This window comes from Papio anubis, chromosome 10 (assembly GCF_008728515.1).
Source record: "Papio anubis isolate 15944 chromosome 10, Panubis1.0, whole genome shotgun sequence".
Taxonomy (NCBI): Eukaryota; Metazoa; Chordata; class Mammalia; order Primates; family Cercopithecidae; genus Papio; species Papio anubis.
The window spans coordinates 58,896,751-58,908,776 of NC_044985.1; the positions used below are offsets into that span (position 1 = coordinate 58,896,751).

A 12,026-nucleotide genomic window follows, 5' to 3' on the forward strand; every position below is an offset into this window, starting at 1 on the left:
CACTTGAGGAACTTTGGTAACTGACTGCTCATTCTCAATGGAAATCAAACAGGCAAAGGGCACTAAAAAAAGTAAAATGTCGCTTTCCTAATTATCAACTTTCAAAAACCCCTGAAACTTGGATGATAGATATTATGGTACATTTGCTAGGGGAAAAACTGTCTATAGTAGCACCACCTTCTTCCTTTGAATGGGAAAAGTTTGACCAAGAAGGAACATAAAGTATTAGCAGCAAAATACTCTTGAACCAGCTATCATCCCCAAGACTCCCACTATAAACATGTTAGCAACAGTGATAAACGCTGCCTTACAGCAACTTTTGGCTGTAAAAATCTAACCAATTCAGTCTACTTTTTTATATTTGGTTTTTAATAGTCTTGTTCAAGTAAGAAACTAGCTGCTAGTTGGACTGAACCTGTTCTGAAAAGACATGGAAGATTCATTATAAGCACACAATTGCTTAATGTGAGACTTACTGAAAAACAAAAATCACATTACCTCCCAGCTTAAGGCTTCATTTCCTAAGAAGCTGACGTGATTTATTTTTAGAACCAACTGCCTGGAAGGTGATTCTGATTTGAAGTATTCTAACTGATGTTAGACCTTAAAAACACAAGACCATCTTGAGTATTAACTATCTTTAATTAACCATATTTTATAGAAGCTCAAAACACCCGAATATTTATCCTTTATATGAATAAACAAAAGCCCTATGAATTACAATATGCAGAACACTATATAAAAGAATTCCGATAAAAATTACATTGGGACATTTTCAGCTGTAGCTTCCTCTGAATTGGACAGCATCTATCTGAATGCACATTCTTCTTTGTGATAATCTAACCTTAGTGTAAGTACAAATCACAGAAGAAATTAAAGTTTTCATCTTTAATGAAATGACTTTGGAAATAACGTACATTTCCATGACACCAATACTACAGTTTTCGGAGTCACAGTAAGATACACAGAATTACATCCGTAATTAATAAGAATGCCAACATGTCAAGCAGTAATTTGTTACATGGCAAACAAAATCAAGAAAGCAACCATCAAACAAAAGAGACCCATAGCTTCAGACAAGGCAAATCCCAGGATAGCATATGAGAACAGCTGCTGCTTCAGCGAAGGGTTTCTAAAAGAGACCACATATGACTGTTACTTTGAAATATTAGTTTCGACATGTTTGGTAAACGTTAAAGAATCAGATTACTAGTGTGGGGATTTTTGTAAACTGAAAAGTCTGCTGGAAGAGTATTTGCCTAGATCTCTCTTATACTAGTCTCAATTCTGATACGGTGTAAAGGTAGGGGGCTGTCTCAACATAAATGGTTACTTTTCATTCATTTTGATGGGTTCTGACATTCTTATCCCTCTGAAAATATGGTCTATACCTTTTAAGATCTGACAGTTTAGGTCTTAAATAAAATAAATTGATTCTTTTAAGGAATGTGCTCTAATAACTTTATTCCCCAAATAGTTTAACAATTAGGAATGCAGACTCTTAAGTCAGATGTAGTTAAAATTCATTTTCTGACATTTACTAGCTATGACCTGGGCAAGTAATGTGACCTCGGTGTCTCTAGACCTTCATAGGTGTTATTCTCATAATACCCCAAATGCTGTTATGAGAATTAAGTGAGGTAATGCATACAAAGCCGTTTAAATGTAATGCAAGACACAGAGTAAGCACTCAATGCAAAGTAGCTATTATTTCAGTAGCTAAGTTTCCAACTATTGCAAGCATGCTCTTAAACTTACTTATTTAGGGATAGAAATGATTACCTGGCATAACCAATGATAAGGCTGCCAAAGACTGTTCCAATACCAGCACCAGAACCAGCCACTCCTACTGTTGCAGCACCTGCACCAATAAATTTGGCAGCAGTATCAATGTCTCTGCTGATTGCACTGGTCTGAAACTCCCTTTGGATTAGCTGAGACACACCATTCTGGGCCCCATTAAATACCGTAGAGCCCTAGAAAACAGAAAATAAAGGTAAAGGTCTATCAGTAATCACAGGTAGCTATTTTAATTAAGTACCATACTGTCAAAATGATAACTACTTTTTTACTTTGTAGCTGAGTGTAAAGAGGCAAATCAAGAGCTTAGAATAATCTCACTCTTGCAGAACAGGGATAACAATATCTACATCTTAAAAGCGTGTTGAAAATTAAGAAACAACATATATAAATATGCTTTTAGAGTAGGGTTTTTTGTTTTGTTTTTTTTAAAGAGAGGGTCTCACCTGGTTTGTCACCCAGGCTGGAGTGCAGTACAGTGTGGTGTGATCATAGCTCACTATAGGCTCGAACTCCTGGGGTCAAGCAATCCTCCCGCCTTGGCCTCCCACAGTGCTAGGAACACAGGTGTGAGCCATCGCATCCAGCCCAATAGAGCAGATTTTTCAATAACTGTAGCTATTATAATTTTAAATATAGGCAACTTAAATCGATAGACTTGAATATAAGTACCACAGTATTTCTTGGTCAAGTTTTGGATAGAGAAATTTCTCTACTTGGCTCATCTAGTTTTTTGGATAAAAGGGTGGAAAAGAATTGCCCTCAAACTCTTATTAATAAAGTTTTTTTCCTTTACTCTAATCAAAACCCTACCCTTACTTGGTAGTGTTACCTAATTTCAATTATTGCTACTATTACCTCTCCAGTCCTAGCCTCTGGTCGAGATAACACTGATGCAGAAATTGGTCTGTATGCAACTCTGGATCCAGCTCGGATCTATTAATGATAAAAAAAAAAAACAAAAAAGGAATTCCAATATTAAGAAAGAATACAGGTAAGATTTCAATGACTTTTCTGGTACCATGAATTCTAAAAAAGCAAGCAGTAAAAATGAATCAGAGACTTCTGAATTGACTCTTTGCTGTTTGGTCATTTTTAATACATGAAGCAATTTTAATAACGTTTCATGCTAATGAAATTGTAAAGCTTGCTACCTTAAATAAAATTTCTAATAACAATTAATTACAAAGAGAGTAAGAAATGCTTTTGACATTTCCATTATTGTAGCGCCATAAGTCAAGTCAGAAAAAAGCAATAAATACCACACATTCTTTGGCAATTTTAAGTGGACCAACAAGTATATTAGTAGTGTCACTGTAAACATTCATCACTCAAAATAGCCCAGCAGTTAATATAAGCCCTGACCATTTCAAAGATATTTCTATATGACCATTAATCATAAAAAAAAGGTGTCTAAAAAAGGAACTTACGCAATTCTACATCAGTTTAAGAATAATCTGTGAAATATCTGACCATAAGGACATATTCCAGTCCAACTTCTCTGCCCTTGAGTGTCTACTAAACTAAGGTCACAGAAAAACCCTTCAGAACCAAGATCTGATTCTCTAAGACAAATCCTCCAGATTTAGACTCACTTAAAGCCTGCAAAATTGTTATGAAAATAATACTCCAGAGGCAGGAAGAAAGACTCTGGGCTCGTTCCCCCACCACCTTCTTCCGCCCCCACACGGAAAGGCAAAGTCCCTCCCTCTGCAGCAACGAGTTTGACCTACAGACAGGCACTGGAAAGCGCTGCTGAGGTGAACTAGGCCTCAGCGGCCCCCTACATCCTCTGCAGTACTCCAGGCTTCGCGGTCGACCCCAATCCAACAGAGAAGCTGAGAGGAGGTGGGGGAAAGGGCCGCTCGGGTCTAAGGACAGGAGAGTTTGACCTACACCGAGTGAGGCCTGACAGCTAGGCCTCGGCTGCTCTGCCTCGCCCTAGTGGCGAGAAGGCTGAGATGCCCTAAGATTAGGAAGAAAGGAAGAAAACGGCAATAGGTTAATGGGTGAGGACACAGTCGTTCCCGAAGGGCGGTGTGCCCCGCCCGAGGGTTGCCCCATTCAACAACGTGGACGCTCCAGGACAAGCGGCCCAGCCCTCATTCCCCCCGGCCTTGCCTGGGCTACGCACCAGAGCGGGCGTGCAGGCGAGCTTGGCGCAGGCGAACATCTTACACTCTTCGGGACCGCGCGGCTGGAGATACTGGGTGACAGGTGACGTGGGCTCCTCTCCCTCTTCCTCTCTGCGGAGGCAAAGAGGCTTAAGGTCAAGTACCCTCCAGGGGCCTGTCCTTCCCACCCAGGCCCCGCAGGCTCCCGTGCACGCCGTCAGTTTGGGCCCCGTGCCCAGTGAGGCGCCGGCACAATGAATGGGTCCCTATTGGGCGCCGCTCCGCCCTGACCCGGCCGGGCTCCCTGTGGCCTCCACTTACCTTCCCGAGAGGTGGCTGCGGCACCAGCGGCGGCAGAGGTCGAAGTAATGGGACTGAGCGCGCAAGCGCGGTCCAGCTCTTATTCGCGCCGCAGCACCCGGATGAAGAAGGCGGGGTTTCGGGTGCACCAAGGGAGATACTCAAGGTCACTTTGTAACAACTTTATTGGCAACTAGCCGGGAAGGACAACGACAACCACCTGGTGATTGGGCAGGCAGTGAGTGGTAAGAGGGAGACAAAAAGAAAAACTGTAGACTAGCCCCGGCAGAGAGGACTAAATAAATTAACTTTTGATACGAGTTGGCTGCAGGATAGTGGGTCTTTTTCTTCACGTTGTAAGATTTGGCCTTTTATCAGTTGCTACTTCTCTGTAGTAGAAGTTGACTTTGCTGGTCATTCTCTTCCTCTGTGAAATAGGACTGTGGCTGGCGGGAGGAAAGAAGGGTCATTCACTACTTAACAGGAAACTAGGGTCCCCAGCAAAGCGAAGATATTTATTTCAAGGAACCTGGAAAATGGTTCCAGAAGTATGGCTAATCCTTCAGGTGAAAGAGGACCTGACCTAGAAGTACTGGTGGAGCCGTAAGCAAATGAGTAGATCTAAGAGCTTTGTCATCTGGGACACAAAATTGCCCCTGGGTAAAGTGAGGGTGCTCAACTTGTCTTCTAGCTCTAAGATTGGAAGATTTAAGGGATTGTAATGTATTTCATGTAGGGCTTGAGACTAAAGTCTGAGTATTCTCAAAACCTACTCAATTTTAACACCTGTTTTTGTTAAGTTTGAACAAATTATCTTCTTCAGAGGAATGCAGAAATATCTCAGAAAAATGATTCTGACTGAACTTCTGGTCTTTTTAGATCCTTGAATTATGTAAATTTAATTTAGTAATTCTAACAAATGGCTAATGGAAGTGATATCAACACGTCAACATAAAAGATTAAACATCTAGAATGCCCTGCTAAGAAGATGGCTGGGGACTGAACTCCAGCCCATTCTGCCTAGAGCCCTGGCATGAGACAACATCAACCTGGAGGATCAGCTTTTTACTTGTTAGCGCAAAGGTGCAGTATTATCTAGCAGCAACGCTGGGGAGAAGCCCTCAGAACTAACACTTGAAAAATGAATAAGACTTTGTCACTAATCCAACTTCAAATGCACATGGTTCAAAATTACAAAAATACTAATGATTTTAGGCTCAATCGTTAGCTGGAAAATAGAGATAATTCACATGTACAGTTCAACAAGCAATTATTCATATAGTTTCTCAAGTACTCAATTCTAACCTGAAGAACGTGGTGTCCTGTGGTGTCTGCAGTAGAATAAACAATAAAGCCCTGTACTTCAATAATATATCCTCTAGGGGGAAAAATTATTCTAAGTGGATTTATGCATAGAGATTTTTTTTTTTTTTTTTGAGATGGAGTCTCGCTCTGTCGCCCAGGCTGGAGTGCAGTGGCCGGACCTCAGCTCACTGCAAGCTCTGCCTCCCGCGTTTACGCCATTCTCCTGCCTCAGCCTCCCGAGTAGCTGGGACTAGAGGCGCCTGCCACCGCGCCCGGCTAGTTTTTTTTGTATTTTTTTTAGTAGAGACAGGGTTTCACCATGTTAGCCATATGCGCTCGGCCCGTAGAGATGGTTTTAAGTGATGTTCCTATTTCTTTAGCACTAAATCAGTGGCGGTAACTATTGAGGAAAAAGCAAGAAAGAAGCCAAGATCCATAGTGGCTGCTTCCAAGTTGCATATGGAGTACTTGCTATGGCAGGGAAAGACATAGGTTCCGAAATCCAGGCTAGTCTGTTCTGTGGATAGGCCTGAACATGGCTGTGACTCCACGGTGCTATTCTAGATAGATTAACTCAAGACTTTGCTTGCTTTTGCATCCTAAGATTTGCATTATAGAAAGAGGGGAGTGGCTGGGCGCCGTGGCTCATGCCTGCAATCCCAGCACTTTGGGAGGCCAAGGCGGAGGGATCACGAGGTCAGGAGATGGAGACCATCCTGGCTAACACAGTGAAACCCCGTCTCTACCAAAAAAAAAAAAAAAATACAAAAAATACAAAAAATTAGCTGGGCGTGGTGGCCCGCGCCTGTGGTCCCAGCTACTCTGGAAGCTGCCGCAGGAGAATAGCGTGAACCCGGGAGGCGGAGCTTGCAGTGAGCCGAGATCGCGCCATTGCACTCCAGCCTGGGCGACAGAGCAAGACTCCATCTCAAAAAAAGAGAGAGGCGAGTGAAGGCCGGGCGCGGTAGTTCACGCCTGTAATCCCAGCACTTTGGGAGGCCGGGGCGGGCGGATCACGAGATCAGGAGATGGAGACCATACTGGCTAACACAGTGAAACCCCGTCTCTACTAAAAATACAAAAAATTAGCCAAGCATGGTGACAGGTGCCTGTAGTCCCAGTACTCAGGAGGCTGAGGCAGGAGAATGGTGTGAACCTGGGAGTCGGAGGTTGCAGTGAGAGGAGATCACGCTACTGCACTCCAGTCTGGGCAACAGAGCAAGACTCTCTATCTTCAAAAAAAAAAAGAAAAAAAAAAGAAAGGGGAGTGAATTGGAGTAACACCAACCCGTGTTGATTGAGGGTGGATATTTGCACTGAGGAAGTTTGAAGAAAAAATTACTTTATGAGAGGACTAAAGTGAGGCCCTAAAGATGAACAGGGAACTCCCTGAGAAGTATCTAATCCTTTCTTTGTTTTTTCATGGACAGTGGGGAAAATCATAGTAAGTTATGACATCATAATTTGGCAATATCTGATAAGACTGGGTGATGATGATAGTCTGAGTGATGATGGCAGGATGAAGATAGGAATCTGATAGTAAAGAGAAGTATGACAGATCACTCCCAAATATAGCCCTGTCCAGAAACCACCTGGACAGAAAAAAGGCTGGAGAAAGAGAATTGAGGTGTCCAATACATATGAGTGAGGCCTTCTTGGATCTCTAGCTCTCGTCAAGCCTTCCCAACACCACGAGGAACAGAAATGAGCCATCCAAATGAGCTTTACCCAAATTCCTGATCCAGTGTCAAGAGCAATGAAAGGGTTGTCGTTTGGGTCTTTTCGCTATCTTTTCGTGCTGCCACAATGGTGCACATGAATGTCCTGCCTGATGCTCTCAAGGGCATCAACAATGCCGAAAGGAGAGGCAAACGCCAGGTTCTTACTAAGCTGTGCTCCAACATCATCATCCGGTTTCTCATTGTGATGGGGAAGTATGGTTACATTGGCGAATTTGAGATCATTGATGATCAAAGAACTGGGAAAAATTGTTGTGATCACAGGCAGGCTAAACAAGTGTTGAGTTATCAGTCCCAGATTTGATGTGCAACTCAAACATCTGGAAAAATGTCAGAATATTCTGCTTCTATCCCTCTAGTTTGGTTTCATTGTACTGACAACCTCAGCTGGTATCATGGACCATGAAGAAGCCAGAAGAAAACACACAGGAGGGGAAATCCTGGGATTCTTTTTTTTAGCGATGTAATACATATTCACAAATAAAATGCTTCATGGACTCTGGTACTAAAAGAAAAAAAAAGAAACGTTGTCATTTGAAGCTATTACTTTTTAAGGTTGTTTATTATGAAGTGCTAATATCTATTTAGTAATAGATAACTAAAACAGGAAACACTGTCTGCTAAATATTCACTACTTCTTTGAGATCCATGTGGAGGTAGCAGCATCTCTTTTTTTTTGAGACAAGGTCTTGCTCTATCATCCAAGCTGGAGTGCAGTGGTTGGACCATAGCTCACTGCAGCTTCGATCTCCCAGGCTCAAACAATCCTCCCACCTCAGTCTTCTGAGTAGCTGGGACTACAGGCATGCACCACCACACCTGCTAATTTTTAAATTTTTTATTGAGCCAGGATCTCCCTATGTTGCCCAGGCTGATCTCCAACTCCTAGGCTTAAACTATCCATCTCAGCCTCCCAAAGAGCTGGGGTTACAGGAATGAGCCACCGCATCCGTCAGTAGCAGCATCTTAAAATGGGGAATTTCAGTTTAAAATTCCAAGTGTAGCTCATAGCAAACCAGATAGAAAGAAGCCCAGGTCTTGGTTACTAACTCCATTTCCTTGAAGTATTGAGGTATAGTAGGATTGTTATCATTAACTTTAGTGAGGTAATTCCAAGTGACCACATGGAAAGATATTTAAATTATCTACTTTTGAACATTTTAGGCCAGGCATGCTGGCTCAGGCCTGTAATACGAGCACTTTGGGAGGTCAAGGTGGGTGGATCACTTGAGTTTAGGAGTTTGAGACCAGCCTGGCAACATAGCAAAACCCCATCTACAAAAAATACAAAAATTAGCTGGGCATGATGGTGTACACCTGTAGTCCCAGCTACTTGGGAGGCTGAGGCAGGAGGATCCCTTGAGCCTGGGAGGTGGAGGTTGCAGTGAGACAAAATTACACCACTGTACTCCAGACTGGGTGATGGAAATGACACCCTGTCTTAAAAGTTTTTTTAAAAAACATTAATAGCCTGCAAAAGTTTCACCAGCCTTCTCGTGCTGGTGTTATAAAAAAAAATTGTTGAAATGAAAATCAGAAATATAAGTTTAAAATATTCCAGGCTGTTATTATATTTAGTTTTTCTTATAAAAGCTTTTGTATCTTATTATTGGCTTTAATTTGTTATCAATTTCTCTTTGAAAAAAAAAAAAAGCCTCTGAACCTGCACTAGTTTTATAGGACATTCAATTGAGGTTAGCTCAAATCAATACTATGCCCTTTCTTTGAACATTGTGAGGACACAGGGAAAAGGTAAGAGTTTGCAATATAATTGGGGCATATGAGAAATTGGACTGATATATATAAAAAATTAGAGAAAAATACAAATTACTACACATTCCAGGACAAAGTTGTGTGATACACTAAGGGAAATTGCATTAGAAAAGAGACTGTCCTGGTCAGAAAGTAACTTACTGAAGAGAAACTTGAGCTAGGACTTGAAAGATGGCATGATTCGGATAGAAAAGATTTCTAGGTATCTCTTAAATAGATCCTAACACTCCCAGATCTACCAACTAACTACCTACTCTGCTAATCAATTTCTAGTGTTGAAAATTTTGTCCTTAAACTTCATTTTTTACTATTCTACAAATTATTTAACCACTTTAATGACATCTAGTATACTGGACTAGAATATTTACTAAACGGGCCACAAATAATTTAGTAAGAAACTAAGAGTAAATGTATGTCTCCATGTCCTCCTTAGGTCTAGGCTAAACTTTATAAACGAGTTACATGAAAACAATTTCCTAATAAAATAAATGTTATTCCGTCCTTCTTTTCTGGTAAGATATGCTAGTTATTGAGGAAAAAACAATTGTATGTCATAGTGTATAATTAATATAAAAAGACTACTTACATGAAAAGAAAATGAACAAGTATATGGAAATGAAATAAAATCCCTCTGCTAATTCTTGCCCATCTCAAATGTAAGTAATTTTCTAATTTTTCAATTTGTGGCAGACACAGCTAGTTGCCTATCCAACATCCATTCTCTCCTTTTTTTCTTACTTACAGAGATCTGTCCCCAGTTTAAAAAATGCTGAGCTTCTCAGATTCCCTTATGATTAGGAATGGTCAATGACATGTGAGTTGAAGTTACTTGGTGATGCCCCTAAGAATGTGCAGAAAAGGGATAGATTCGAAGGGATCATTCTTTCTTTTCCATTACCTTTTTTTTTTCTTTCTGGAATACAGATCTAATGTCTGGATGGGAGGCAGCAATATTACAACTACAAGAACAAAAGTCACACGTTAAGGATGGAGAATCTGGAAAGTAGGAACCGGAATTTTTCACCTTTTTTTGGAGTAAGCAGCCCTTAATTGCCTATTTATGGAGTTCATGTCACATGAAAAAAATAAATCTCTATTTGGCTAAGTCACTGAAGCCAGTTTCTGTTATATGCAGCTAAACACAACCCAAACTAACAGATAATTTTGTAGACTTACATTTCTGAAGATCTTTGGCCTTTGGGCTGTGATTACAGCTGAAGTGCCCCTTCTCCCCCCAGATTTACATTAATTTACATCTGCCTTTTCTTCCTTATTTGATGGTATGGTATGTCTGCTAGGGACCAATCAGTAGACAAAAAACATATCTGTGATTTGAACAGGGAAAATTTAACATAAAAAAAACCATTAACCAGTGAAAGATGTCTAAAAGGAGCAGAGTGGTCTCTAAGGGGTCCAGTGGTACTCCTGTAGGCATGGCTACTAACCTTGGCTGAAGAAGAACGTACAAGAAGAAGGAACCTGAGAAATTTAGAGGAGAATGTGTGACTGCCACAAGAATGTGTAGTCCACCTGTGCTGAAGAAACTTGCTGGAAGCATGGGCCGTAACTGAATTGTGAGGACTGTAGAGGTGAATACTACTAGGCCCTGCCTGCAAACCAATCCACTGGCTCCACACAAAAAAGTCTACCAGAAGAAGAATGTCAAGTCCTTTCCTCTGCTCTGGCCTCCCAGTGTCTCTCCATCATCTTCTATTGGCAGAACCTATCATTTTACCATTGCCAAAGCAGAAATTTGGCAGGGTCCAGCTTACAGGGTCCAGCTCCAGAATAACAAAGCAAGGGAAAAAAAGATGGATTTGTAGCTGAGAAGTCATAAGTTATAAGTCAATAACTTAAGAAGTCATAAGTTAATAACTAGCACAGATAGTAAGATTCTCAACGGCAGGCATTATGTCTAATGCATGCTATGTCTCTCATAGCACCTAACAGAGTGTTAAACATAGTAGTCACTCAATAAATGTTTTCTTGATAATAAATAGTATGTATGAAATGATTGGCAATAATTTTATTATCCTTTTTTATTTGTAATTTATGTGGATACACAGTAGGTGTATATATTTATGGGGTACATGAGATATTTTGGGACAGGCATGCAATGTGTAATAATCACATCATAGGGTATTGGCTACCCATCCCCTCAAGCATTTATCCTTTGTGTTACAAACAATCCTATTACACCTGTTTACCTATTTTATTTTATTTTATTTTTATTTTTTTGAGACAGAGTCTCGCTCTGTCACCAGGCTGGAGTGCAGTGGCACAATCTCGGCTCACTGCACCCTCCACCTCCAGGGTGCAAGCAATTCTCCTGCCTCAGCCTCCTGAGTAGGTGGGACTATAGGTGCGTGCCACCATGCCTGGCTAATTTTTTGTATTTTTAGTAGAGATGGGCTTTCATCATGTTAGCCAAGATGGTCTTGATCTCCTGACCTCAGGTGAGCCCGCTTCAGCCTCCCAAAGTGCTGGGATTACAGGCGTGAGCCACTGTGCCCAGCCCGTTTACCTATTTTAAAATGTACGATTAAATTATTGTTGACTATAGTCACCATGTTGTGCTATTAAATACTAGGTCTTATTCATTCTTTTTATTTTTATTTTTATTTTATTTATTTATTTATTTATTTATTTATTTATTTATTTATTTTTTTACTTTTTTGAGACGGAGTCTAGCTCTGTCGTCCAGGCTGGAGTGCAGCGGCTGGATCTCAGCTCACTGCAAGCTCCGCCTCCCGGGTTTACGCCATTCTCCTGCCTCAGCCTCCTGAGTAGCTGGGACTACAGGCGCCCGCCACCTCGCCCGGCTAGTTTTTTGTATTTTTTAGTAGAGACGGGGTTTCACCGGGTTAGCCAGGATGGTCTCGATCTCTTGACCTCATGATCCGCCCGTCTCGGCCTCCCAAAGTGCTGGGATTACAGGCTTGAGCCACCACGTCCGGCCTCATTCTTTTTATTTTTTACTTTTTGTACCCATTAA

General features: G+C 41.2%; 1 protein-coding gene and 1 long non-coding RNA gene across 2 annotated transcripts; one reads left to right on the forward strand and one right to left on the reverse strand.

Moving 5' to 3' along the window:
• Positions 1–623: 623 nt before the first annotated feature.
• On the reverse strand, positions 624–4,341 carry ATP5MC3 (ATP synthase membrane subunit c locus 3). The gene is made up of 5 exons (XM_003907642.4): positions 4,236–4,341; positions 3,935–4,046; positions 2,659–2,736; positions 1,783–1,976; positions 624–1,132 (listed from the first exon to the last, which is right to left on the reverse strand). The coding sequence occupies exons 2-5, from the start codon at positions 3,971–3,973 to the stop codon at positions 1,018–1,020; spliced, it is 426 nt and encodes a 141-aa protein (XP_003907691.1). The 5' UTR covers positions 3,974–4,046; positions 4,236–4,341; the 3' UTR covers positions 624–1,017.
• A 33-nt stretch (positions 4,342–4,374) lies between these two features.
• LOC108581336 lies at positions 4,375–10,136 on the forward strand. Its single transcript, XR_001893398.1, has 4 exons — positions 4,375–4,459; positions 5,094–5,297; positions 9,776–9,845; positions 9,956–10,136. It is a non-coding gene; the product is annotated as an uncharacterized LOC108581336 (long non-coding RNA).
• Positions 10,137–12,026: the final 1,890 nt, after the last annotated feature.

Bases quoted from the DNA above. Each gene is read 5' to 3' on its own strand.
- ATP5MC3 (XM_003907642.4), bottom strand. From the start codon at position 3,973: ATGTTCGCCTGCGCCAAGCTCGCCTGCACGCCCGCTCTG. The intron at 1,977-2,658 runs GTAATAGTAGCA...TCTGTTTTCTAG, and splicing joins CAGAGGCTAGGACTGGAGAG to GGCTCTACGGTATTTAATGG. The intron at 1,133-1,782 runs GTAATCATTTCT...GGTCTCTTTTAG, and splicing joins CTTATCATTGGTTATGCCAG to AAACCCTTCGCTGAAGCAGC.